Raw genomic sequence first — 24,886 nt, forward strand, 5'->3', positions numbered from 1 at the left:
CTATTATTTATTAGCATAGTTAGTAAGTATAGGTGGCATTGGTAGTATCATCAGTTAGTATTAGTTAGCGTCCTATAGTTTTGTTTGTTAGCATAGTTAGTAAGCATAGTTAGCATCGTTAGTTAGCACTGTCAGATAGTGTAGTTAGCAGGTCACCATGCTTCCAGGCCGTGTGGCCATCTCTTCTGACAAGAGGACCCGTATTAACAATTATGAGTTCATTAAGACTAGTGGGGAGGGCTGCTTTGCCAAGGTGAAGTCAGCCCTCCACATCCCGACCGGGACAGAGGTGGCCATTAAAGTCATTGAGAAGAACCGACAGAGCTCTTCCGGCATCAAGACACTTCCCCGGGAAGTCCACAGCCTGAAGGCGTTGCACCACCCAAATACCGTCAAATTGTTTGAGGTGACTGACACCAGGGAAAGGTTATTCCTCGTTATGGAGCACGCCACCGGAGGAGACATGCATGATTACTTAAGAAGCCGTGGCCCCATGACAGAGGAACAGGCCCGAGGGAAATTTCGGCAACTAGTTTCCGCTCTCCACCACTGCCACCAGAAAGGCGTCGTCCACCGGGACCTGAAGCTGCGGAACACTCTTTTGGACGATGACCTGAACGTAACACTCGCAGACTTCGGTCTGAGCGACGTGTTCCTCGGCCAGAAGCTGACTAGCTGCTGCGGCACCCTCTCTTACACGGCCCCGGAAATCTTTCGGGGCCAAGACTACGACGGCCCCCCGGTCGATGTCTGGAGCCTCGGTGTCGTCCTGTACGTCATGGTCACTCGGCGCCTGCCTTTCCGGGGAGACGACATAGGCACAGTGAAGCGGCGGGTGCTGGAAGGGCGATACCCGCTTCCTATGTTTCTATCACATGGATGTAGAACACTGTTGAAAAAACTGTTGACCGTCGAACCCAGCGAGAGAGCAACTCTGAAAGACATCCTGGACGACCCGTGGGTGAACATGGGCCAGGAGAAACTCAGGCCTCACAGGGAGCTGCCCTGTGACCACGGGGACCCCTGGGTGACAGAGGTATGGTGAGGGACCTGGGCTTTGAGTGGGACAAGATCCGGCCTTCATTAAGGGCAAGGAAATTCGACCAGCTCATGGCCACGTACCTCATCTTGAGAGCCAAGAAACCGAAGGAGGAGGGTCCCCCCACTGTAATCCCTTCCTTCGACCCCCATAGTTCTTCGCCAGCCAGCGAGGGGCAGCTGGTCTCTGCAGCTCGACTGAGACAAAGTCACAGCGAACCTCTTCTTCCCACCTGGTTCCGCAAGGAAGATCAGCGGCCCGAGGAGAAGCAGGAGTCAGGGCTGAAGGTCGAAGAGCCCGCCAGTCCCCTCCCCAGCCTGGAGTCGAGGACCGCCACCCCCAGCTCAACTCCTCCGAGTGGCCCTGGGTCCTTCCCCTCCGCCCACAGCACCAGCACCGGGAGTGGAGCCCCAGGGAGCCTCTGCTGCCCCCAGCATGTATCCTACAACAGAAACTCCCCCCACGATGGGCATCCTGATGGGGCGACCCCAGCCTCTCCCTCTGGCCCCAGCCAGGGCCGACGGGGGGCTGCTGGGAGATTCCTAAGCTTTATAAGTCGCTTCTGTTTTTGTCTGCCCAGCAAGAAGCAGCATGGCAAACTCAATAAAGTGAAGCCACTGTAATGTCTGGCAGGGACAGATCACAGACTGTGGGGAGGTCAAGCCGCACCCCTGCGTTTTAACTGCAGAGCAAGATGCTGAGCTCCAGGGAGGCTGGCAGCGTGGCGTGGGAGGTTGGCTAGAGGCTGGAGGCATTCAGCTGGGAGTGGGAGCAGGGCAAGGAGTCCAGGCCGTCTGTGCACGGACGTCCGGGCGAGAGGACTTGGTCCAGCAGACGACGTAGGGGTGGAAACCGCTGCGGCGTTCTCTGCACGAGATTCAAGTCACAATGGTCTCTGGCACCTGCGTGGCCTTCAGAAGCATCGTATCCAGAACACTTGGTGAACTTAGAGGACAGCCTGGAGGTGCCTGGGGGACACGAGGAGAGGCCTCCCTAGCTGCGGGTCTGCCAGACCGGACTCTTCTTCCTGGGGCACTTCGTCCCTCCCCTGTCCTCTCCGTCTCTTCTTCCATGTTTGTGGGGAAGAGGGACCGTTCTTGTAAAGTACTTGGTTTCCCAAGTCTTGTAATAAACTTGAAGCCCCAGAAAGATGTGTCAGAGAGACGCTGTTTTGCATCCTCCCTGCACAGGATGGGGCTGTGCGTGCTCCAGTGTGAGAAGCGGACAGTGGTGTAGTACTTGGAGTTAGTCAGAACAACTAAATGGGAAAGTGACTTAGAATTATGATGGTAACTCTCAATAGCAACGAACGTGGTTCTGATGGGAAAAGGCTGTGAGCCATGTTGCAGGGCAGAAAGGCAGAAACCGGGTACTGACATTACCTAACGTTTTCAGAAGGACCAAGGGAAACTTCTGATCTTGTGGCCTTGATTAACTACAACCAAGAGGTCCGTGATAGCATAACCAAGTCTCGTGAGCCAGCCTGTGTGGGGCGTCAGAGAAGTGGCATGGGTGTGGGCCCCCAGAGCGGCTTCAGGGTCACTTACAAGTGCAGCTGAGTTTTCTGACTACAATGCAGAAGTTGGGCCTTTCCACTGTGAGGATTTCTCCTGTTTATGACAGTGGCACAGAGCAGTCCCTCTAAGAGTCCTGACCGAGGTGTGGGCCGTTCAGCCAGCTCAAGGTTCCAGGGGAGCTCCAGGGGCAGCCAGACATCCTGGGGGTCCAGAGGGAGGGTTCCTCTATCAGGGAGCTTCTGCATGGGCTCCTAAGAAGCGTGAGGAGTGTCCAGGAGGCCCCTGGCTGCTTCTCGTGAGGCTGGGTTGCAGTGTGTGCAGAGTTTTCAACGTGCTCACGAGACTGCCCAGGGTCGGTCCCAGCATCTGGCCAGTCAGAGAAGATTTTCCTTCTCCCTCTGAGAGCAGGGCCAGGGGAAGTAAGAAGAGGGCTGGGGATGGGCTGGGAGTCTTGTCACTCCCCCTTCACGTCCCCCGTTTTGATTTTCTTGACACTAAACAGCCCGATGTGTAGTCAACCAGTGTCTCTCTCCTCGAAATCTGTGCATGGCTCTCATTCCCTTCAGGGCAAGTCCCAGTTCCTTAGTGGGCTTTTGGGACCCTCTGTGACCTGTCCCCCTGTAGACCTTTTCACTACCATCCCTTCCTTGCACTTTACTCACACTGAATTGTTCAGTCTCCCACAGACACTCTGCCCATGAGGTTACTCTCTGGGAAGCCCTCATGCCGGGCACTTGGCCAAACTCCATCAGGCTCCCCGAGATGAATCAGACATAGATCCCGGCCGAAGAGCACGGTCCAGCTGGGAGATGAGACAGGGACCTAACCGTAGTACAGATACCCGTTCACAGAGAGAAAGGAAGGACATTCACAGCACAGCACATGCTCACCCGCTGCTGGCAGTATCGGGACAGCGTCTTAGAAGTGGGATCTAGCGGGGCCTCGATGCACAGCTCTGACCATGAGAAATGGAGAGGAGGCATTCCAGACAGAAGGAAGCTGGAGGGTTAGGCACATACAAGACAGAGGTGGGGAGCGAGGCTGGGGAGTGGGGGTTGGACCAGCACCCCTTGTTGCTAGGACCACTTCCCACTGGTGCATTTTGCTCTGTGTCTCTAAACTTAACTATCCTCCAGCTCATGGCCTGAGAAGCAGTCAGCTCCGATAGTAAAACGCTCTGCTAACGAGACTTCCTCCTCCTCTTCTGTGAGCTTTGGGCCAGCAGCTGCCTCTGATCTCCCTCGTTAGTCCACGCTGAGTTGCACAGGAAGGCCTTTGGGTTTGGTTCTAAGGAGCAGGGAGTGACATGATCGACTTCCGTTGGAGAAGACGCTTCTGGTTGCTCGTGCACAGTGGGCTCTGCGGGGGAGAGACCCTCAGAGTCGGTAATGGAGTCCCACCAGCGACGTGCCAACAAATCTAATGAAAAGCACCCACCAGCCCATGATTTTCAGCTGGTTCCTGAATTATGAATTACTTAATGCAGGTCGTCTAACGGACCATTTTTCATAAAACATGAACTCAGGGCAGGGAGTGGCTGGGTGGTGGGAGGGAACATTAAAAGGGGTGTGGCAGAGAGCTCCAGGCGGCTTGCAGTAGCAGTGTCCACTTCTCAGAGCAGCCGAACAGCTGACTTTTAGCCGGGCATGTGGCCACCCAAGACTACAGAGCTGCCAGCCTCCTCTGCAGCCCAGCTGGGAGTGTAACCGAGCTCTCCCTCCAGGCCGGGAAGGGAAGCAATTTGTGCGGCTTCTAGGATGCTTCCTAGGAGAGAGAAGCAGGCCCCTCTTTCTGCATCTCTCTCTGTCCTGCTGCTGGGAGCACGAGCTCTGAGGCTGGAGCTCCGTCCTGACCCACGTGGACGAGGGCAAGTGCCCTGGGGTGACAGGGCAGCAGGGAGAGGAGCCTCCTGGAGCAGCCCTGCCAGGCAGGCCCCGGACCGTCTGCCTCCAGACTGAGCATGGTGGCGAGGCCACCTTCTCTTGGCCACCCTCCTGTGGGGGCCCTTTGTTACAGCGGCTGAACCTGATCCTGACCAGGACAGCAGGCTTGGGGGGTCCTGTCTGCGGGGTTCCCTTGGGTCAGGCTGCTCCCAGGGCCACAGCTGTCTGAAACTTTCAGCCCTCCTTTCCATGGGGTGACAGCCAAGCTCAGCTCCAACCCACTCCCCTCTCCGGGTGATATGTACCATGGGGAAACCTCTGGAAATCTCACGCGTGAAGGTCGATGCCCCCGGGTAGATGAGTCTGGAGCTGGTATCTCCCAGGGCGTCCTCTCTTTCTGTCCTCCCACACCGTGCACCCCCCACGCTCTCCCAGAGATGCACCTTCTTCTGAAATAGGCTGGGCTGACTCTTTCCTGGTTAATATCTCGGGCGACTCGTTAAATAACTCAGGGAACGGGCCGTCTCACACGTGGTGTAACTTGGTTATTGCTAGAAAGATGAGTTTGGAACTGACAAGTTCCCTGCTAAGCTGACGAGTTTAAAAGCTGAATTTGAAAACGCAACCAAATTCCAGTCACAGTGTGAGGGGAGAGGCTGGGACTCGGTCAAGCCTCGGCCTGAGCCCTCAGTCTGGGGAGACGGATATTTAGGACTTCCCGGGGGTGTGGTCCTGTCCGCGTAATTTCTGATATGCCCTCCACTCTTGTGGAGCCTCCAAATTTATGAGGACAAGGAACTCTAATGTATATTAAAATATTCAACTTGTTGAAGATATTGTAAAAGGGTACACAGTTCATTCGTTCTTCATTTGTTTACACTAAGTGTCTGCCAAGCGTCTCTTAGGGCTGCTTTAAAACAAAATGTTCTGATGGAAAATTTGAGGTTCAGTAAGGCCAACAGATCAGGAGAGGACGCGAGTGAAAAGATACTTTGTTACTCTTGGTTCCCAGAGGAGGGGGCACGGCACACGGGGCCACACGGGGGAGCGCCCTGATGGTCAGCAGGCAGAGGGAGCGGGGCAGCTGTGGGCAGGAGCCTTCACTGTGGGTTCTGCAGGAAGGAGCAGCCGGGCGGGGTTAGCAGGCTTAGGACCGGCTGGTCTGAATAATCGCACAGGCTCTGGGCATAGGGGCTGTCCCAGTTGTCTGGTACCTGCCCTGGGTGATGAGGGCGGGAGGATAGTGGCCCGCAGAATGAGTGTCCAGTAGAGGAGGTGGTTGGGGTGTGGATGGACACTGGATTGGTTGGTTTGTATTTGAAAAGTGGGCCCAAGAAGGAGGATTCTTCCTGGGGTGGGGGGGGATGGCGCGCCAAGGGAGGCAGGAGGCCGAGTCGAGGGGATTCAGAACAAGGCGTGTGCAGCACATGCACGCAGGACAGATGCTAAAGCATCAGGTTTACAGAAGCTAGAGAAGTGGTCCAGACAAGGGCTCAGCTCAAGTGTCACCTCCTCAGAGGAGCCTTCCCTGCCTACTCCATCTCCAGTGACAGCCTCCCCACCCCAGACTCCCTACGATCACCCACTTCATTCCCCTCACAGCGTTCAGCACCCCGCCCTGACTCACCCCACCCAGAGGAAAAGTCCTCACCGGGGCCCCCAGGCCCTGTACCATCTGGGGCCCTCCACCTCTCTCGTCTCCTCCCACCACTGCCCCCCACCCCCGCCTCCTGCTCCCCGAGCCCTGCTTCTCCTCTCTAGCACTTCTGCCTTCTAACCTGCCGTGCTCCGCTCACTCTTTGTCCTCCTCCGTGCTGTCGGCTCCAGAGATTTTCTCCTCTCCTTCACCGCCATCCAGGCCTACAGCCCAAGCCGGGGCCGGGCACAGAGTGGGGGCTCCGTAAGCAGCGAATGAGCGAACAGCGCTTAGCACTCCCGGCAACGTGCTTGTTTGTGGTCTGCAGCGTTCCCTCGCCCAGCGCACGTCACCGAGGCCCTACTGCACGCTGGGCCGGCTCCAGACACCGGGCACAGCAGCGGTGAAGCAGGCAGAGGTCTCCAGTCTCGTCCAGCTGACAGCCTGGTGGGGGAGGAGGCAGAGAAAAAACAAGTAAAATATACAAAGTCAGGCGGTGATATGTACCATGGGGAAAGACAAAGTCAGGAAGGACGTCTGAGCACACTCCCGAAGATGCTTAGGGAACAAGCCATGCAGAGGGTAGAGTGTTCCAGGCTGTGAGACCAGCAAGTGCCAAGGCCCTGAGGCCACAGTGGGCTGCGTGTTTGAGAGTCGTAGTTATTAGTGTGGATTCTTAGTTTTGCCTCGAGTCTGTATGCTTTTGTTTGTAGTCCTTGCTTTCACCTTTCTAGCTAATTAGCCTGAGTTCAGCAAATTCTATTCCAGAGATTTGAAGTAGAAACAGGCAACGTGGGGTCAAGTCAGTACCCATTTATTGCATGGCCTCCCTGGGCCCGGCCGTGTTAGGCACCAGGAGGCTGTGAAATCAACGCGGCAGTCTCCGCCTTGACGACCCCAGTTCATGAACGTCCTCGACGTCCTCCAGCCCCTTCCACTGCCCCTCTGCCCCATCTCATCTGGGTCTCAAGCTCCGACCCTGACCCTCTGTCGCACCTTCACCCCCACGTCCAGCTCCTCCTGGACTTCTCTGTCTGGGTGTCCCCTGAGGTTCTCGAAGTCAGCGTGTCCCAACCTGAGTTCGGCCCTTGCCCCACGACTGCCTCCTCTCCAGGAAGTCCCTCTTGGTGAGGGAGCCACCGCCTGCGGGATCCTCAAGCCCCAGGCAGGGCTCCTCCCCACCCGGCCCCGCTCATGCGTCCCGCCCCATGGATCCACCACCTCAGGAAGCCGGTGATCCTCTCCCTCCCCTCCTCAGCCTTGCGCTGCACACCGACCTCCCCCTCTTCACAAACCCCCGAGAGGCTGGTACAGTTACACACGGGGACACGGAAGCGACACATGCGGGTGTGGCTGGGAATGACCAGCAGCATCCCAGAGCGGAGGGCAGACCAGGGCTCCCGAGCGGCCAGAGCACAGCAAAAAAAGCTATAAGGCGTATAGAACACAAACAGCAAAATGACAGAGGTAAGTCCCTCCTTGTCAGAAATTACTTTAAACGTAAATGCATTCGACTCTCCAATCAGAAGACAGACTGGCAGAACGGATAGAAAAACATTCTCCAGCTGTCTGCTGTCTACAAGAGACTCACCGAGACCCAACGACACAGAAAAGATGATCATGAAGGAGTGGAGAAAGACAGTCCACGCAAACAGTAACCAAGAGAGAGCCGGGGTTCCTGTACTAATGTGTGTGAGTGCTGAAAGGTTGTAGAAGAGAGACGGGCAATGAGCGAGAGCAAAGAGAAGCAGAGACGAGTGGCTACGCGGCCCCAGGGTGCTGGAAGGAGCTTAGCAGGCTTGGTTTCTCCTGTCTTACCAGTCGCTGGCTCTGGTCTTTGGGGCAGACCGGTTAGCCCACCACCCCTCCCAGCTCCCCCACACCCGGCATCCTTGTCTTTTGCTTTGCTTGGCCGAGTCATGCGCATGTCACCACTCACAGGCCAGTGTCTGGAGCTGCTGCAGGCCAGGCCAGGAGCCTTCACCGTACCTGGGCACACCTCCTTCCTTTGGGCCTTGGACGACCCTTTTCTCCACTTGCACACCAGAGGTCTTTTCCAGAATAAGCAGAGAACATCGCTCATGTTCAAACAAGATGTAGCCATCACTGCCCTTTCCACGTCTCCCTGAAACACAGCTCATTTACTCCTTTCCTTGCATCGTGGCCTCCCGGGGCTGCCGCAGGAGAGACTAAGCTGAGGTCACTCAACAGCTCAGCGTTTGATGGCCCCCGAGAGGCAAACCACTGCGTCCCAGGTGAAAGCTTGTGATCCTGCAAGAACGCTTAAACCTCTTATGCGGTGGACTGCTAAAGGTGACCATCGTTCCCTTTTCAAGGTGAGGAAACATAAGGTTCAGGTAGAGCACCACGGGCAGATCTGAGGGTGGGCAGCTGGGCCAGTGCTACCAGGACATCTCCCCGGGGGACTCTCCTCCCCATACAACAGACCATCTAGCAGCTGTCCCAAGTGAGGTGGAGGTCGAAGCCCTATATGGAACACAAGGTGCCGAACTCCAAGTGCACTGGTAACCATGTGCATAAAAAATTACCGCATGATTTCAGGACCTGCAATATCACGGGTTAGCTGATCTCGAACAGAAGCGGCACAGAGTAAATTTCTTTAAAACAGAGACCTCCATTTCATCGTCAATAGTGGGGGGAGAATGTCTGATTGGAATTTGACCTTAGAAAAGGAAACCAAAATTTATCAAAAATAACCTCCTTTATCTTGTATTTAACCAGAATTTGTTGACATTGTAAGCACATGCTAATTCACAGAATAAAAATGACTGTGGGTTTGAGTCGGTGTGATTTTCTTTTTCCTAAATGGTTGTGTGATAGCAAGGACACTTGTCCCTCCATGTTGGCCTTTTGCAAAAATATCCAAGGGCTTTATCAATTTTTATTGTTAACCCTTTGCTACCCAGATCATCCTTTCTCCACGGAATCATTACCCTAGATGACTTTCCCTTCGTCAGTGGTTACCTCGTTCTGCCCCATTGTAGCACTCATCAGTGGCTTCCCACGGGAATCAGCAGCCTTCCAACGTCACTTTTACTAACTTCATATAATCCTACATTTTTTCCCAAGGTTTGCAATTTTTCTATGCAATTTATTGTACTATATATGTGTATTATATGTTTTAACCTCTGACCATCAAGGGAAGCCTGACATTCAGTGGACAGAGAGAGATGCTAAATGGGGACGGATTTCATAGGTGTCTTCCAGATCCCATTGCCTCCCCTCTCCAGAGATCACTTCCTCCAACTTGGCATCTATCATTCCCCTTCATGTTTTCATACTTGCACTTTCTATAATGTACCCATAAGCAATACGTTAGTATTTTGCATTCTTTTAAACTTTAAATAGTATCATACCAAATCTATCTTTCTATAACTTGCTTTTCTCTTTTGCTTAACACTATTTTTTGAGATTTATCTATATTGCTATGAGTGCTTTATTGTCTGATTCATTTTCACTTCTCATTATGTTCCATTGTCTAGCCTATAATTTATTTATTTTTCTCCTGTTTAGGACATTTAGGTTGTTTACTCTTTTTTTGTGTTATTCTAAACAATTCTGCAATAAACATCGTGATACAACTTCTTCCACACGTGTGTGAGCTTCTGTAGGGCAGTGTGACTCTCAACTGTTGCCTGTGGATTGGTATGAACCCATACCAGGCCACGACCAGGTGAGTAGAAAATTTGAGAATAAACATTTAGAAAACTTTGTAGCAACTTGATATTGCTGTGACATCTTTATCATATTTTTAAAAGGGTTGGTTCTCAAGAGATTGGAAATTTTACAGATTGGTCCTTCACCACAGAGAGTTTGAGAAGCACAGCTCTAAGGAAGGACCTAGGAGAGAAACTGCTGGTTTCTAAGACACTAGAGCATCTCCCACGTCACAGATGCCACCAAACTGCTCTCCACAGGAACTGCACCAATTTGTACACTCGCCTACAGTGTCTGAGAAATCCTGTTGCTCTACCTTCACCTCAACTCTTGGAAACAAGAAACATTTAAACTGGGGATTTGACCTTTCCACCGTACTCTTGTTGGTATTGTTTGAAATTTCATGTAAGGGCTGAAGCTTGGGTACCCACCTTTCTCCATCTGTCCACCATAACCACTTCGCCTGACTGAGTCAATCAGGCCGCTAAAAGCCACCTCCTTGGCCTTGATGTCATCTAGAAGGCGCTTTGTGACATCCAGAGATTTGGCACCTACTAAAGAAATCATTGAAGGCAACTCATTTTTCTGCCGGCGTGAGGCTAATGCTTCCAGAAAAGGACCTCTACAAACGGGTCAGGAAATAAGGGTAGAGTAAAGATCTACTCCCAGCATGAGCAAGCGTGAGGGGGCTCCTAATGGAAGGGTCTTCCGCTCTCAAGACCTGTCAGGTGGCACTTTGCTCTCCACCCCCCATTACTCTGCTCTCTTCCCACCCACAGGCCTGGCTACCCATGCTGTTGGTATTTTAAAATAATGTAGCATCTAGAAGACTGGATTACTCATGCGGCTCTAGGTCCCAGCCTTGGTCTTGGGATGACACCCTCATTGTGGATACATCCCGGTTCTCATGACTCTCCCTGATTCTCGCTCTACCAGGCTCTATCTTGCTACCTACCAACTGGCCATCCCAATTTGCCCGCTCCTCCTGGGTGCTGCCTCTCTCTACCTCTGCATTATTTCCACAAACTATCCTTCAGTACCTCTGACCCTGCACTGTTCTCCACAGCCAACCTTCCAATCTGGGCTCAGCAAAGTTGGGGGAATGGGAAAAAAAAGCAGAGAACAGAGAGGGGTGAGAGGATGATTCTTGGGGGTAGTTGTGGGAAGGAGTTCAATTTCTACAGCAGACCCATGGCTTCACCTATTCCCAGCACATTCTTATATACCTGTCTGGGGTGGGTGCAGTGGACACACACATATTCATACAGGCCAGACCCTTCTGGGACCCCCAAAAATGGAGAAGAATCTGGTGAGCCAGCCTTACCAGACATAGACTCCTCGATGACTGTCACCTTTAGTTTGACAATCTCTGTCAGCAGGCGGAGAGACTTCTGCTGGAATTTGACCAGTGCCTCCTGGGCAACGGGCACCAAGTGGCCATGGGGGGAGGAGTGGGTGGAGAACTTGGATGGCCTACTGTATGTTGGCAGCTGTGGTACTAGTGGTCGAGACAACTGGATGGGGGCCAGGATGGGGGTCGACTCCAAAAGCACCACGTCTGGGGTGGGAGAGCGGGTGGAGAATTTGGCTGGCCTAGTGGATACTGGCACCTTTGGCAGCCATGGTACTGGTGGTCGAGACGACCGGACGGGGGTCGGGATGGGGGTCGACTCCATAGGCACCACGGGCGGAGTGGGGGAGTGGGTAGAGAACTTGGCTGGCCTAATGGACGTCGGCAGCTTCTGCAGCCGTGGTACTGGTGGTCGAGACGACCGGACAGGGGCCGGGATGGGGGTCGACCCCACAGGCACCACGGGCTGTGCTCCAATGCTGACCTCTAGGCCCGGGATGTCCAACGGGGTAGCTACCACAGCGTCAGTGATGAGCTCCTCCCACGTAAGCTCAAAGATACCCCTGATGCACTTAGGCAGGGCAACGCGTGCCTTGCGGCAAACCTTGAGATATCTGGAGAGGCAGGCCAGCATCTCGGGGGCCGTGACCACGAACTGCTGGTACAGTTGGTTCCTCCGGATTTCGTACATGTTGGTGAAGCCTTAGAGACAGACGACAGCGGGTCCTCTCCAGGAAGGATAAGGAAATAATTAGTCACTCTCCCCACAGTAGGGCAAAGGGATGCCCCTCCTCCTTTTTCTTCCCAGGGACACCATTGGATAGACTCACATTAGTGAGTCCCTTTGGGAAAGGCTGGGGGATGAGCAGGTTCCAGAAACAGTTCCTGTCCCTGTTCCAGGGACAGTCACACAAACTGAGTGACTATGGAGAGACCCAGGGGGGCTGGAAGGATGGGGAAGGGAGAAAGGTTCCACCACACCTTTCGTTGTTAGAGATCTGTGGATGGAAGCTCTGCTTGTGGTCTATTAATAAAAACCTCAAAAACAAAAGATGTTTCATTAGCTCTCTCTGGAAGCAGGTGATGTGGAAGCTCCCAGCTGCAATGTTAGGATGGGTGTGGAATTATTCAACATGTATATCCAAGGGCAGACAGGAAAGAATGAGAAGAACGAATTTTCTTAATTCAATGACTAATATCATTTGCCACATTTCATCAAATCTAAGATTTGATGTATTTGTTAGAGGCACCATTTTACAAGAAAAAAATGAATGTAAGATACCATTGACTGTAAGACGTATCACAATTTCAGAGCTCTTACAAAGGGAAAAATGCATGCTCTAAAATCAGTAAACTGTAATAAATATTCTCCCACTTTAACAGAACGTCTTGAGGGCCCTGAGTGCTCACCAAGTGGACATATGTGGCTGTGAGGTTAGCAGATCAGCATACTCGTGTCTGGGTCAGCTATGGTGGTTTTTACCCTGACATACTTCTAAATTGCACTTGATTCTTACTTTCTTAATTTATACCAAAAATAGACCACCGGTTGAAGAGAGGGAGTGTGAAGGACCATTTGATGAACACAAACACAGCTAGAAAAATCTGCAAATGCACTTCCAGGGTTTTGTAATCAGATCTGCAAGTTTCCTTCATCTGATCAAAATGAACTCCATAAGGACATCCTTCAGTAATATGTCAATCTAAAATACACTTACAAAAATGTAAAGGCACTTCCTGATCTTAGACTACACAACAATGATGATTTATCTCTTTTAACTCCTGAGGGCTTTGTGAGAATATGAGTCTCTGTAAAAGATGCTCAAGAATCCAGAACACATAGGAAAGATGGATCCGAGGGAAGCTTCAAGCAGAGGGGTCGGGTCTCCTCTGCATCACCTTCGCCAGTATTTCCATGCCGTGTCAGCAGCTGCCTCTGCTGTCTGACTTAAATAGCTCCAACCAGCACACTTGCTAGTAATGCCGGCCTTTAGAGCAGAGGAAGGACCGCTGGCCAGCACCTTCCGACAATCCTTGTTACCACAGCCTTCCACCCATCAATTCTACCACCTTCCATCCTGACAGCCACTCCCCACCACATCCAAGGCCTCTTCTCCTGCCAGACAGTCCTCATTCTTTCCCTTTCAAACCCCGTCTGTCCTCTGGAGCCACTCGAAGTTCGCCATTCCAGGACAGTGTGCTGATGCACAGAGCAGGTTCATGGTCGCGATCTAGTGCAACCACCTTGGGGTGAGAAGGCTCTTCTCTCCCCGGTTTCACTGATGAGGGGTCAGAGGCTCAGAGAGACAGAGCTCTTGGTCAGGAGTCGCCTGGCTGCAGACTCCCAGCACAGAGGCCTTTCCAAACCCGACACTACCTCCCCACGGCCTTCAAGCTGCCTCTGCCCCACCATCAGCAACCAAGTCTTCATGGAGCAAGAGCCCCACAGAGCAAACCCTCCTGACAGCCTGCTGGTTTGTAGATCAAGTGGCTTCCTATGTTTATCTGCTGACCCCTTGGCATCTCTATTCCTCAGCTATGGAGACTCGAGAAAACAGGTTCATTTTTGAAATGATAAGTCTACAGAACAAAAAAACCACTCAGAATCTCGGCCATCTGGGCAACCAGCCAGACGGATCTGACCCTGACCAAGCAGGGCAGAGTTTTTTAAATCAGGATTCAAATGAAGAGAAGATGACGAATACAATCCTTGAAATGTTAACTGGTTTGAGGAACTTCTTCCCACCTCCCACCAGTTCCTTTCTTTTGAGGTTAATTTTGAAGGTATGTCTTACAAACAGATAAAAGCTGATTTTTAAAACAGCTTTGAGATATAATCCATATACCATATAATTCTTTTAAATCCTCTCTAAAGTGTACAATGATTTTTAGTATATTCAAACTTGTGCACCCAACACCACTACCTAACTTTAGAACATTTTCATCACCCCAAAAAGAAACCCATTAGCAGTCACTCTCCACTCCTCCTCACCCCTAAGCAACCACTCATCTGGTTTCTGTCTCTACAGATTTGCCTGTTCTGGATGTTTCCTATAAATGGAATCATAAAATATGTGGCTTTTTCTGACTAGCTTCTTTCACTTAGCACAATGTTTTTGAGGTTCATCCCTGTTATAGCAGGTAATCAGTACTTCATTCATTTTTACTGCAGAATAATATTCCATTACATGGATATATCACAATTTGTTGATCCATTCTGATCCATTCATTATTTCATGCACCTTTTGGTTGTTTCCACTTTTTGGCTATTATGAATAGTGCTTCTATGAACATTCACATACAAGTTTTTGTGTGGACACGTGTTTCATTTCTCTTGGATATGTATCTAGGAGAGGAATTGCTGGGTCACAGGGTAACTCAATGTTTAACATTTTGAGGAACTCCAGACTGGTTTCCAAAGTGCTGAACCACTTTACATTTCCACCAGCAACGCATGAGCTTTCTAATTTCTCCATGTCCTTGTCAACACTTGTTATTATGTCTTTTTGATTCCAGTGCCATCCTAGAAGGTGTGACATGGTATCTCATTGTGGTTTTGATTTGCATTTCCCTAATGACTAATGATGCTGAGCATCTTCCCATGTGCTTATTTATATCTTCTTCAGAGAAATGTCTATTCAGATCTAACAGCTGTTTTTTTTTTCCAAAGAAATGTCATTTTAAGTTAAATGCACAAATAACCTATTTCTATTACTATATATTTATCTCTTCAAAATCCAGCGGGAGGTGACCATGTGACTGCATTCTGGCCTCTGAGATGAAGGTGGAGCTGTTGGGTAGGACCCCGAGAAATCTTTCTAAAGGAGGCTGCCTTCACGAAGAGAACAGTTTTCCTTTACTCATGGCCCTTCTCTTCTTTCCCGTCTGGACTGGACGAGATGGCTGTGCTCCAGCAGTCACTTGGAGCCGTGACATTACCTTGAGGAAGGAAGCCATGCACTGAAGGTGGCCGAGCAGAGTGACAGAGCCTGGCTCCTGATGACATCATGGCATCCCCACACCAGTACTTAGCCACCTACCTCCACACTTGTGTCACCTGAGCAAATGAAGCCTACTCTCGTTAAGCCACTTTATTCGGATCTCTAGTCTTGCAGTCCAGTGTGATTCCTGACTGACAGCCAGCCATGCTGGAACATCATCACTCCTTCCCCTCCATTCATCCAGTTTTTATCTTGTCATTCATTCATTTTTCCATCACAGAGACAGGCCTTGCCCTTAAGTAGCTCAACATTCAAAAGGCAGAAAACACTCACAAAATTGACTTATAGGAGATATGATGAGGGTCACACCATAGAAAAACATGCGAAGGACATGAAAACCCAAAGAAAAAGCTCTAAAGGAAGCAGCAGTGAAGGTTGTCATAAAAGACGAATGGGAAGTTGCCAGGCAGACAGGAAGGAGAAGGCGTATACAAAAGGAGCAGGATGTACAAAGGAACAGAGACATTGAAAGCATGGTGGGTTCAGAGAACTGCACACCAGTATGGTTGGGGTCTAGGGGTCTATGGGAGAGGAGCAGATGAAGCTGGAAAAGTGCTCTACGAGCAGATTGTGAAGGGCCTTGTATCTCATGCTAAAGAATTTGCATGTTATATAATCAGACTCTCTACAAATACACTAAGGTATTGTCTTTAATTGCTAGTTGTGTCCCATGTGGCGAGTCTCATCTCTGCAGATGGAAGCAGGGACCGTGTCTTTCCTCCCTTTTACAGTACTCACAATACTACGTACAGTGCTGCTACGGGCCAGAAACTGTATTTTGTGGCGCTGAATTCCCACGGTTAGCCTAAAAGACCCACGTAGATGGCTGTAAACAAAGTCTCAAGAAACAACTCCCACAAAGAAATGAAAAGATTGGATAAGAAGTTTATGCAGCATATAAAAGACGAGCACAGCCCCAATGCCTTCTCCATCCAACAATCCGCTGCCTGTCTCCTCTGCTCCAGGCTAGGGGCACAAAGGCAGAGGCACTCACACAAGGCTACGACGACAAGACGACAAGAAGGGAAGCCCAGAGAAGGCAGTGTCACTGGGCGGCTAAGAGCTCAGGCTACGTGACCTTGAGCCTGGCACTCGGTCCACATGATATTCTCAAGGGCCCTGTGTGGACACTAGTCCCCACCTTCCAGGACCATGAGGGTTGAGTGAGAAGATGCGTGTAAAGGGTTGACACAACACCTAGCACAGAGCTGAGTGCTCAATGAACGTTAAGCAGAAAAAGGTAACTATTTGAAGTGGTCAAAGGAGGCCGCACAACGGAAAAGACAGAAACTGCTTGGAGGTAGAAGGTGACTAGCAAACAAGGAAAGGAAGCGCATTCCAGGCGACAGGCACAGCACTCGTTTAGGCTGGAGGCTTCAAATAGCTTGGCAAGTCTGGGGAACTGCAAGTAACCAGATGATGCCACAGGGTGGTGTGGATGGGGTAAGGGCGTGTGTGGGAGGGGTAGGCAGGGCCACCTGAGGGGAGCGTGTGTAAAACGCTGAGCCTGGACTTCATCTTGTAAGTGATGGCAGGGCCTCGAAGGACTGCAAGCAAAGGCGGCGTCTGTATTTAGGGTGCTCCTCCCAGGTGCTGGCAGTGTGGTGGGGAGGAGCGTGTGAGATGTACAGCTACCGTTATTAGCCAAAGAGGTGAGCTGCACCCACGACACCCTGATTTCTGCCCAGAGTAAAAGGGGATTTCCAGTCCTGGGTGTACCTGGAAAGGTACTTAAAAGGCTCAGACATGGCCAACTGCCAGGGGTACACAGCGTGGCACGAGCAGAACAGGGGTGCAAAGGGGACAAGTTCTGAACAGGCTTTGGGAAAACCAAGTGCAATGGACTAGAATAAAGCTGAGGGGGAAATTCGGGTACAGATTTAAGAGAAGAGAAAAGGGCATACTGCCTTCCCTTTACTGGCACAGACCCAAGAATACATTTTTGGGTAGAAATACATACAGCTGTACACTTAAAAACAAAATTAAACTTAGCCCCCTCAGGTTATCTGGTCCTGGCATTCTTTGCTATTTCCTCCAGTTTCTGGCTCTCTCCAGTTTTAATCAGAAACACTTTGATAAGGACAGTGAGCAGTCCAGATGTAACCGCGTGACTGCAATCTGTGAGCAGTACAGCTTCAGGATAGGACGGGCAGGAGAATGAGCCCTCACGAGGCAGGAAAGAAGTAGAGATGGACTAGGAAAATTAACAGACACTGTCCTCTCTATTCAGTATATAAAGCATGGGCAGATGCTTGAATTCTCTTAGCAGGTGAGAGGAAGAAAGAAGGGCAGAGCTATAGAGAGAAGCGGATCTGAGAGTAAGCAGAGGTGGGGCCATGTGCATCTGATCAAGCTGAACTGCCCGCTCCCAAGTAAGGTTTCCGTGATCCTGGAACCTCATGGTCACCACTCGTCATGGACTAGAATTCACGTGCAAGCCACCTGCATCCTCCACCAGGGAGATTTACTGCGGCACCAAGGGCCCTTATTAAGGTGGGTCTCCTGGCAAGACCTATCAAGAAACATAAAAATGATCATCCCATTGACCAAGTGACCTCACCTCTGAAAGTAATACCCAAGGGGATGGTTTAAACAGGAAGGGAAGGTACTCAGATAAAGATCAATGTTAGTTAAACCAAACAAAAAGATACTTATAGCCACTTCACTCATAATAGTGAAATAATGTGCAGCCAGCCAGCAACTGAGGAGGTATTTAACAACTGTGTACGTCAGCTTGATGAACTATTAGGTAGCAATTGAGAAGCTCGGTTTTAGAAACAATGCTAAGAGGGGAAAAAGAAAAGAAAGAAATGGTATGTTTACATTGATTACACATCCCATAAAAACCTATGCAGATCATACTGGAAGCAGAAGTAAAAATCCTTTCTTTTTCAGGTAAAGATGATTATTTTTGGAAAGAAGACAATGAAACACAGATCCCCAGCAAAGACAGCAGCACTGTCCTCAGACACGCCTGTGACCTCGTGTTATGAGAGGTTCGGGGATTCGATCGGAGATGTAAAAGACACTTTCCACTCCAAACAAATGGACTGAAGGTATATTTTATTATATAGAGGATAGTAAAGGCGATAGTCTGCAAACAGATCCAAATAGGTCAAATATTAAGAGGGAAAAAACATCAGCCCGACTGGAAAGGGAAAACACCCACATCGGCTGAAGAGAAATGACACAAATCAACCGGAAAGAGAAACACCAGGCTGACCGAAAAGAGAACACATCAGATCAATTACTTCATATCAAATCAATTACTTCACATCAAATCAAAAACTCACAATATCCACGCCCCACTGCCGGGAGAGTCCTGTCAATCGACGCGGCTGGGCAAGGATCACACGTCCTGGGCAAGGTGGCCCTTCCACAGGTGGAACTCTCTCTAGGGCTCAGTTGCCAGCAGTTTTTATACCATCAGTAATTTTCAGAGTAAGCAATTACAGAGTTTGCAGAGCAAGCATTTAGTGTTCCCATGCACAAAATGGTTATCAGTGGCGTACGTGCACTGAGCCCCCTGGCTAACGTCCCAGCCCAGTAGTTGTGTACGTGCATTGTTCTCTTTGGTTATCGTCCCAGCCCGGCACAGATGGCCAGTCCATCCCATGCTATGACGCTCCAAGAGCCTTGAAATGTTACAACCTGCAACTCCCTCCGTGAGAGAAGGGCCAGTTCCCACCACGCAGAAAGCAGCTTTTATATTTCTTTTTGTGCTGGTGGCTGTAGGTCAATGGAGCGGCCAAACATGGCTGTACTCATGTCAAGACACCTCGGAGACCGGGGCTGGGTGCAGGGCCCATTCTTGTGTTCTGGTTTTCACCAATAACTCTGAACCACCGTAACTGCATGTGTGGACAGGCATGGAGCAGGCAAGGTGGGGTGAGGGGTCAAGTGTCCTAGGCTTCACCCCATGTTCAAGCTCAGGGAAGCTTACCTGCTGATAATGACCCAAAAGAAACAGAACACAACAGACCACAGGGAAAATGCTTACAACCAAGGAAAACTGCCACCAAGCAGGTGAGCTTTCAGAGTTAGGGAGAACGTGGCAGTTAGAAATGTGGTAGGGAAAGAAACTGTTTAAATTGAGGGTAAAAAAGAACTAGTATTTCCACTCCTATCACTGTACAAACCTACATCTACTAGGCATGAATATATAAACGCAGCCCAAGATTTATTAAGAAACACAGCAACAGGAGATTGATACTAGGCCTGAGGGTGACATGTTTTCACTAAAACACCTTGCTTCATTTGATTACTGTGATTTTCCAGTTTCCCTAGACAACAATCTACACCAATCCCATCATTCTTCCAGCCCCCTTGGTCCCCCCCAACACACACACACAAATATTAAGCTGGATGTCCACAACCTACACTAGCAAAACGCCTCCCCCTAAGCCAGCTCACAAGAGCATGTGGGAGGACCCAGGGAGGTTTCATTTTCTCTCAAGGTTTTCAGAAGGTCAACAAATTCTTTTCAATTACCTTAGCCACACAGTTTTTTACACAAACTCCTTGACATATAACAGTCCAATTTACTGGCTGAAAAAGAAACTAAACACATATGGTGTGGCTACTCTATGTTGTATTGACTGTAACCACCAGTGCCCACCCCCGCTCCAAATGCTACATTCTATTGCCTCACCGTAGGTTCGCTGAAAACCATCCCACAGGCTGCACTGACTTCAGGAGGAAATAAATTATCTCAGAAGTCTTTGGTAAACGTACAGCTAGACACAGCAGGTATCTCATGTATATGGATTTCAAGTTTCTCCTTTGGGGATTTTGCAAGCAAACAAAATGATTTATTTAGCCAATTCAAACAAACTGGATCAAAAGACCCAAAGGCCTGGAGAAAAGATTACAGTGAAAACAAATAATTCAAAGCAATTTCTGATACTGAAACGTTTCGCTTAGCTCTACAAAGACACAAATAAGGTGTGGTCACAGTTTCCAACAGGTTTCACCACTACTTGCTCCCAAGGTAAACACAGCCATAAGAATATCCTGAATGCTTAATGTATGCCTAGGAGAAAGGTCTGCCAATCCTTTAGGTACTGATGGGCAGATTAAGAGGTCAGATCATGAAGCATGTGAAAACAGGCCATTCAGAGTTGTGCTACACAGTATGGTACCACTAGACACACGAGTCTTCTGAGCATCAGAAAAGTGGTTACTATGACTAAGGAACTAACTTTTAATTTACTAATTTAAATTTAAAACTTGATACTCAATACAGTCATTAGCAAACTTTTAAATACATTAGTATGTTTGGAACAACTTGGGTATATGTGAATCTACTTTTTCAAGCATATTTAATGAAATCTAAATACGGATCAAGTATTCCTCATGAAAATTTAGCATCGGAACCAAGATGTGCTATAAGTAGATACACAGTGGATTTTGAAGACTCAATATGAAAAGACACGGAAAATATCTCATTAATATTTTTTGTATATTGATTAAATGTTGAAATGATATTTCGGATATACTGGTTAAATGAAGTATATCATAAAATTAATTTCAATTTTTTACTCTGGTTCCTAGAAAACTGAAAACGACACAGGGCTCACATCCTATTTGTATAGGGCAGTGCTGTCTTGGAGCGCGCGGATCTCAAGTCTTGAGAACTCTGATGCCATCTGCTGGATACGCTCGTACAAAACAGAAACAGTTAAACGGTTAACACTCGAAGAACTCTGGGTCAGAAATGGAAGAGGACGTAACTGGGATCACAAAACACTAAACTAAATGTATGCTAAGAGGGGATTAGAAACAGGTTCACACAAGTCTTTGAAATCCTAGAGAAAATCTAACTTACGGTTATTAGTCGACAGTGACCAGGAGCCAATGTGCACGGATTGCTTTGCCGTCCACCCTAGGTGCCCTGGGCAATAAGAAAAGGTTATTTGGGACCCCTTTCATGACCACTGGTCCCATACTCCTGGGCTTACTGCTGCCTGACTAGCCTTCCTGTCCCTTCTCCACAATCACACTCTCCAGTTCTTCTGTTCTACCCTATAAATACACCCTCTTTCCATCTTTCTCATATTTGTCTATTGTTCTACTCCTTCCCTTCCATTTTTCTATTTTTCCCAGCCGCCCTCGCCCCTCCCCACCCCCGGCCGACCCACCGCCCCTCCAGCCCCGCCGACGGCCCGCCACCCTCACCACCCACCCCGCCCCGGCCGACCTGCCGCCCCTCAGGCCCCGTCAACGGCCCGCCGCCCTCGCCCCCCACCCCCGCCCCCGCCGACCCGCCGCCCCTCAGGCCCCGTCAACGGCCCGCCGCCCTCGGCCCCACCCCCACCCCACCGACCCGCCGCCCCTCCGGTCCCGCCGACGGTCCACAGCCCTCGGCCCCACCCCACCCCCCGGCCGACTCGCCGCCCCTCCGGTCCGCCGACGGCCCACAGCCCTCGGCCCTACCCCCCCATCCCCGGCCGACCCGCCGCCCCTCCGGTCCCGCCGACGGCCGGCCGCCCTCGCCCCCTCGCCCGACCCACCGCCCCCCCGGCCCCGTCGACGGCCCGCCGCCCTCGCCCCTTCCCCCATCCCCCGCCGGCCAGCCGCCCTCGCCCCCATTCCCACCCCCCGCCCCGGCCGACCTGCCCCTCCTCCGGCCCCGTCAACGGCCGGCCGCCCCGGGCCGGAGCCCCAACTCCGCCAGAACAGGCTGAGGGCGCCGGGCTCCTGCACCAGCCGGGAACGCGCCGCCCGCCTCCGCCCCCCGCTGCCGCCGGCCCGGCCCGCGAGCACTCACCAGGGCGGGCAGGACACGTGTGGCGTCCACGCCGGCAGCCGGACAGCGCGAGGCGCGGCGATGCAGCGCGGCGAGGACGAGGGGAGCGCTCGCAGCAGGCGCCGGCCCTCGCGAACTGCGGCCTGGTCCTCCGCCCGACCCCCGGCTCGCCTGCCCCGCGCACGTTCGCCTCTGCGGGGGCTGGAGGAGGGGGCGGGCGGGGCTGGGCGGAGACTTGGGCCAATTTCTAGTAACCTTTTTTAAATTGGGCAGTAACATCTCCCTAGTTAGGTTTGTTGGGAAGGATAGAGTCAAAAGGAAATGTTTTAAAAATGCTATGAATAGGACTGAGCACACAATATAGACTTTCAGCCAGAGACAGTTTATTTTAAAGGTTTTTATCAGAGATTTGGATTTTGTTTGGGTCAGGCGTTGGGAGAATTGGATGGAAACAGATTGGAGTTTCTGAATCAGATTCATCAGGCATGGTGCATGCTACCGAACAAAGACATTCTTATACTGCTTATTCGGATCTTAACGTTGTTAGCATTAGTGTCATGGTAAACTCTGTATTTGTGCTTGTGTTCAAGAATTGTAAAGCTACATGGTATTATATTTTTAATTTTTTGCTTATAGGATTCAGTGGCCCCAATTTAAAGGCTATTTTATTTTCAAAGTGGAGAAAGTGCTGGATGATTTCAGAACTTCAGCTCCTGAACCAAGAGGTCCTCCCAACCCTAATGTCGAATATATTTCTTTGATGAAATGAAGGAAAGAATACTGAAAATTATCACTGGATTTAATGGGTATGCACTTAATACTATTTTAAAGGTTTAAACATTATAAACATTATAGATGTTTCTTTATATGTTTATATGTTTCAGAACATTATAGATTTTTCTTTAAATTGTGATGTGTCTGGTTGTTTGATAACTGATTATCCATTAGAATAAATTCTGTCTCTCTAGTGACATATATAGTAGTTATTGATTTTCAGCTTACAAGTATTTAAAATATTTACAACTTTTGGCATCAGACTTTAAATGGATATGACAGTAGAAACATTTGGTTATCAGGAAATATTTTAATATTTTTTCTTTCCGTTGTATATTTGGTATCATTATATATATTTGGTATTCCGTTATGTATTTCTTACACTTTGTATAGAACCTGTATATCATTTGAGATAACTCACATTTCTTTTAAAATGAGAAAAAAAATTATGAAAGTATTCTACTTAGTGATGTTTTATTTTAAAAAAATTTTTGGAATCCCTCTTCTCCACCAGAAGGTAACCATTTTTAGCCCTTTGTAAAACATTGCTCTGAAAAGACACTGCACTAAAATAAAACTGATCTTTTAAAAATTGTTGCTGTCTCATATTCTGTGTCTTTTTAAATACTTCCTTTGTAGGATGTTGTATTTTGAGGGTTCCTTTTCCTGAAGGGGAGAAGTATCGGTGAAATTGAATTGTTTAGCATTTAGTTTGGCATTAACAATTCGGAGTGTGGGGTGACAATACCAAATTTAATGAATTGTGGATGTTAACCATGAATTCATGGTTAGTTAGGGGCAGATTTTATTTGAAGGGGTTTCAGTTATGAGTATCTTTTGATAGCATAAACAGTCTCATTCTTTTCTTCAGATATTTAATCGCATGGGATTTGCAACAAGATATCATAATTCAATCAACTCTTTGTTATATGTCATGTTCCCCTCTTTTTAAGTTTAGGCATTTTGCTTAAAATATCAAATCCTTGTGCTTTGGTTTCAGGTCTGTTATTCAAATATTTTGGGGGGAGTAGAAATCACAGCTTTATCTTTGAGGTCCATCAATTATAGTTGCCCCTGGGGGTTTGGGATGGGAAGGAAACTTATTTTCACTGTGCACCCTGTTGTACTCTTGAAAATTATTTAACCATATTCATGTATTTCCTTATTAATAATAGTTAATCTTTTTTTAAGCACATACTCAGAAGTCCCATGCTATGTGTTAGAAGTATGTTGCATAAGATTGACTATTGAACTGAATGTGTTCAAGATAAGGGAATGTTTATAAATAGTGCACAGAGAGATTGATAGTCCTTAGACATTATGGTGACATCTTTTATTTCAATAAATTATGGCTACCATTTAAAAATAAGAGTTAAGGTGAAACAGGTCAAATTTGTGATTCTGAATTAGAAATACCATTTTCAATTCTTTAAAATTAAGTTGGACTAGACACAGATATGTAGGTTATTAAATAAATCTAAGTATTTGTATCTTAATCTGTAAAACAGATAACTGACCTTCTCAAAATGACCTGAACAGTCATTAAATGTCTAAACATACTTAAACATAATTGCTTTTAAAACATTATTTGTCTTGAACCATAAGTATTTTGAACGTATAATTTTTTAATTTGACTTTTCATAATGGCAGTTTATGAATCATTTTCCCTAATCAGGCAGAATCCTGATTTTTTTTTCCTTTGAGGAAGATTGGCCCTGACCTAACATCTGTTGCCAATCTTCCTCTTTTTCTTTTTTCTCCCCAAAGCCCCAGTACATAGTTGTATATCCTAGTTGTAGGTCCTTCTAGTTCTTCTATGTGGGATGCCGCCTCAGCATGGCTTGAGGAGTGGTGAGTAGGTCCCTGCCCAGAATTCCAACTGGTGGACCCCCAGCCTCGAAAGTGGAATGTGCAAACTCAACCGCTGTGCTACAGGGCCGGCCCCGATATTTTTCATCTTTATATTTAACCTTTTTTGTATTATAATATATTGGTACATTGAAACATGTCTATAATCTTTATCAATTTCATGTTTTGAATATATAAATGAGTTGTTTTAAAAAAGTTTTGCTAAGAGGGTGGGTAGAAGTGTTGTTTTGTTCTTTTTCAACCAGTTTGAGCTTTTGTCTTTTCTAATATCTCTCCCACTATTTGTAATAGATCATCTTTTAAATTACAAAAGTGATATATGTTCATAGTTTTAAAAAGATCCCCACATGTCATAGGAGTACATAAAGGAAAGAATCAAAGTAGGATCGC

General features: G+C 48.8%; 1 protein-coding gene and 1 pseudogene across 5 annotated transcripts; one reads left to right on the forward strand and one right to left on the reverse strand.

The window, feature by feature from the left end:
• Nucleotides 1-209: 209 nt before the first annotated feature.
• LOC147917135 (serine/threonine-protein kinase MARK2 pseudogene) lies at nucleotides 210-1,170 on the forward strand (annotated as a pseudogene).
• Nucleotides 1,171-6,192: 5,022 nt separating this feature from the next.
• On the reverse strand, nucleotides 6,193-22,019 carry LOC147917136 (uncharacterized protein C3orf20-like). 5 transcript variants are annotated; one of them, XR_015552301.1, is made up of 5 exons: nucleotides 21,875-22,019; nucleotides 20,933-20,998; nucleotides 11,709-11,830; nucleotides 10,185-10,307; nucleotides 6,193-6,519 (listed from the first exon to the last, which is right to left on the reverse strand). XR_015552301.1 is itself a non-coding variant. In XM_087431493.1 (5 exons), exons 3-5 carry the CDS (start codon nucleotides 11,793-11,795, stop codon nucleotides 6,425-6,427), a joined length of 936 nt encoding a protein of 311 aa, XP_087287619.1. In that variant the 5' UTR covers nucleotides 11,796-11,830; nucleotides 20,933-20,998; nucleotides 21,875-22,019; the 3' UTR covers nucleotides 6,193-6,424. The 5 variants fall into 5 exon arrangements, 3 of the variants coding, with proteins under 3 accessions (XP_087287619.1, XP_087287617.1, XP_087287618.1); XM_087431493.1 differs by having other exon boundaries at nucleotides 11,078-11,830; XM_087431491.1 differs by lacking the exon at nucleotides 6,193-6,519 and having other exon boundaries at nucleotides 8,022-10,307; nucleotides 11,078-11,830.
• Between the last annotated feature and the right edge of the window lie 2,867 nt (nucleotides 22,020-24,886).

This window comes from Ceratotherium simum, chromosome 5, assembly GCF_057802395.1.
Source record: "Ceratotherium simum simum isolate JZ-2026a chromosome 5, ASM5780239v1, whole genome shotgun sequence".
In the NCBI taxonomy this organism is placed as follows: Eukaryota; Metazoa; Chordata; class Mammalia; order Perissodactyla; family Rhinocerotidae; genus Ceratotherium; species Ceratotherium simum.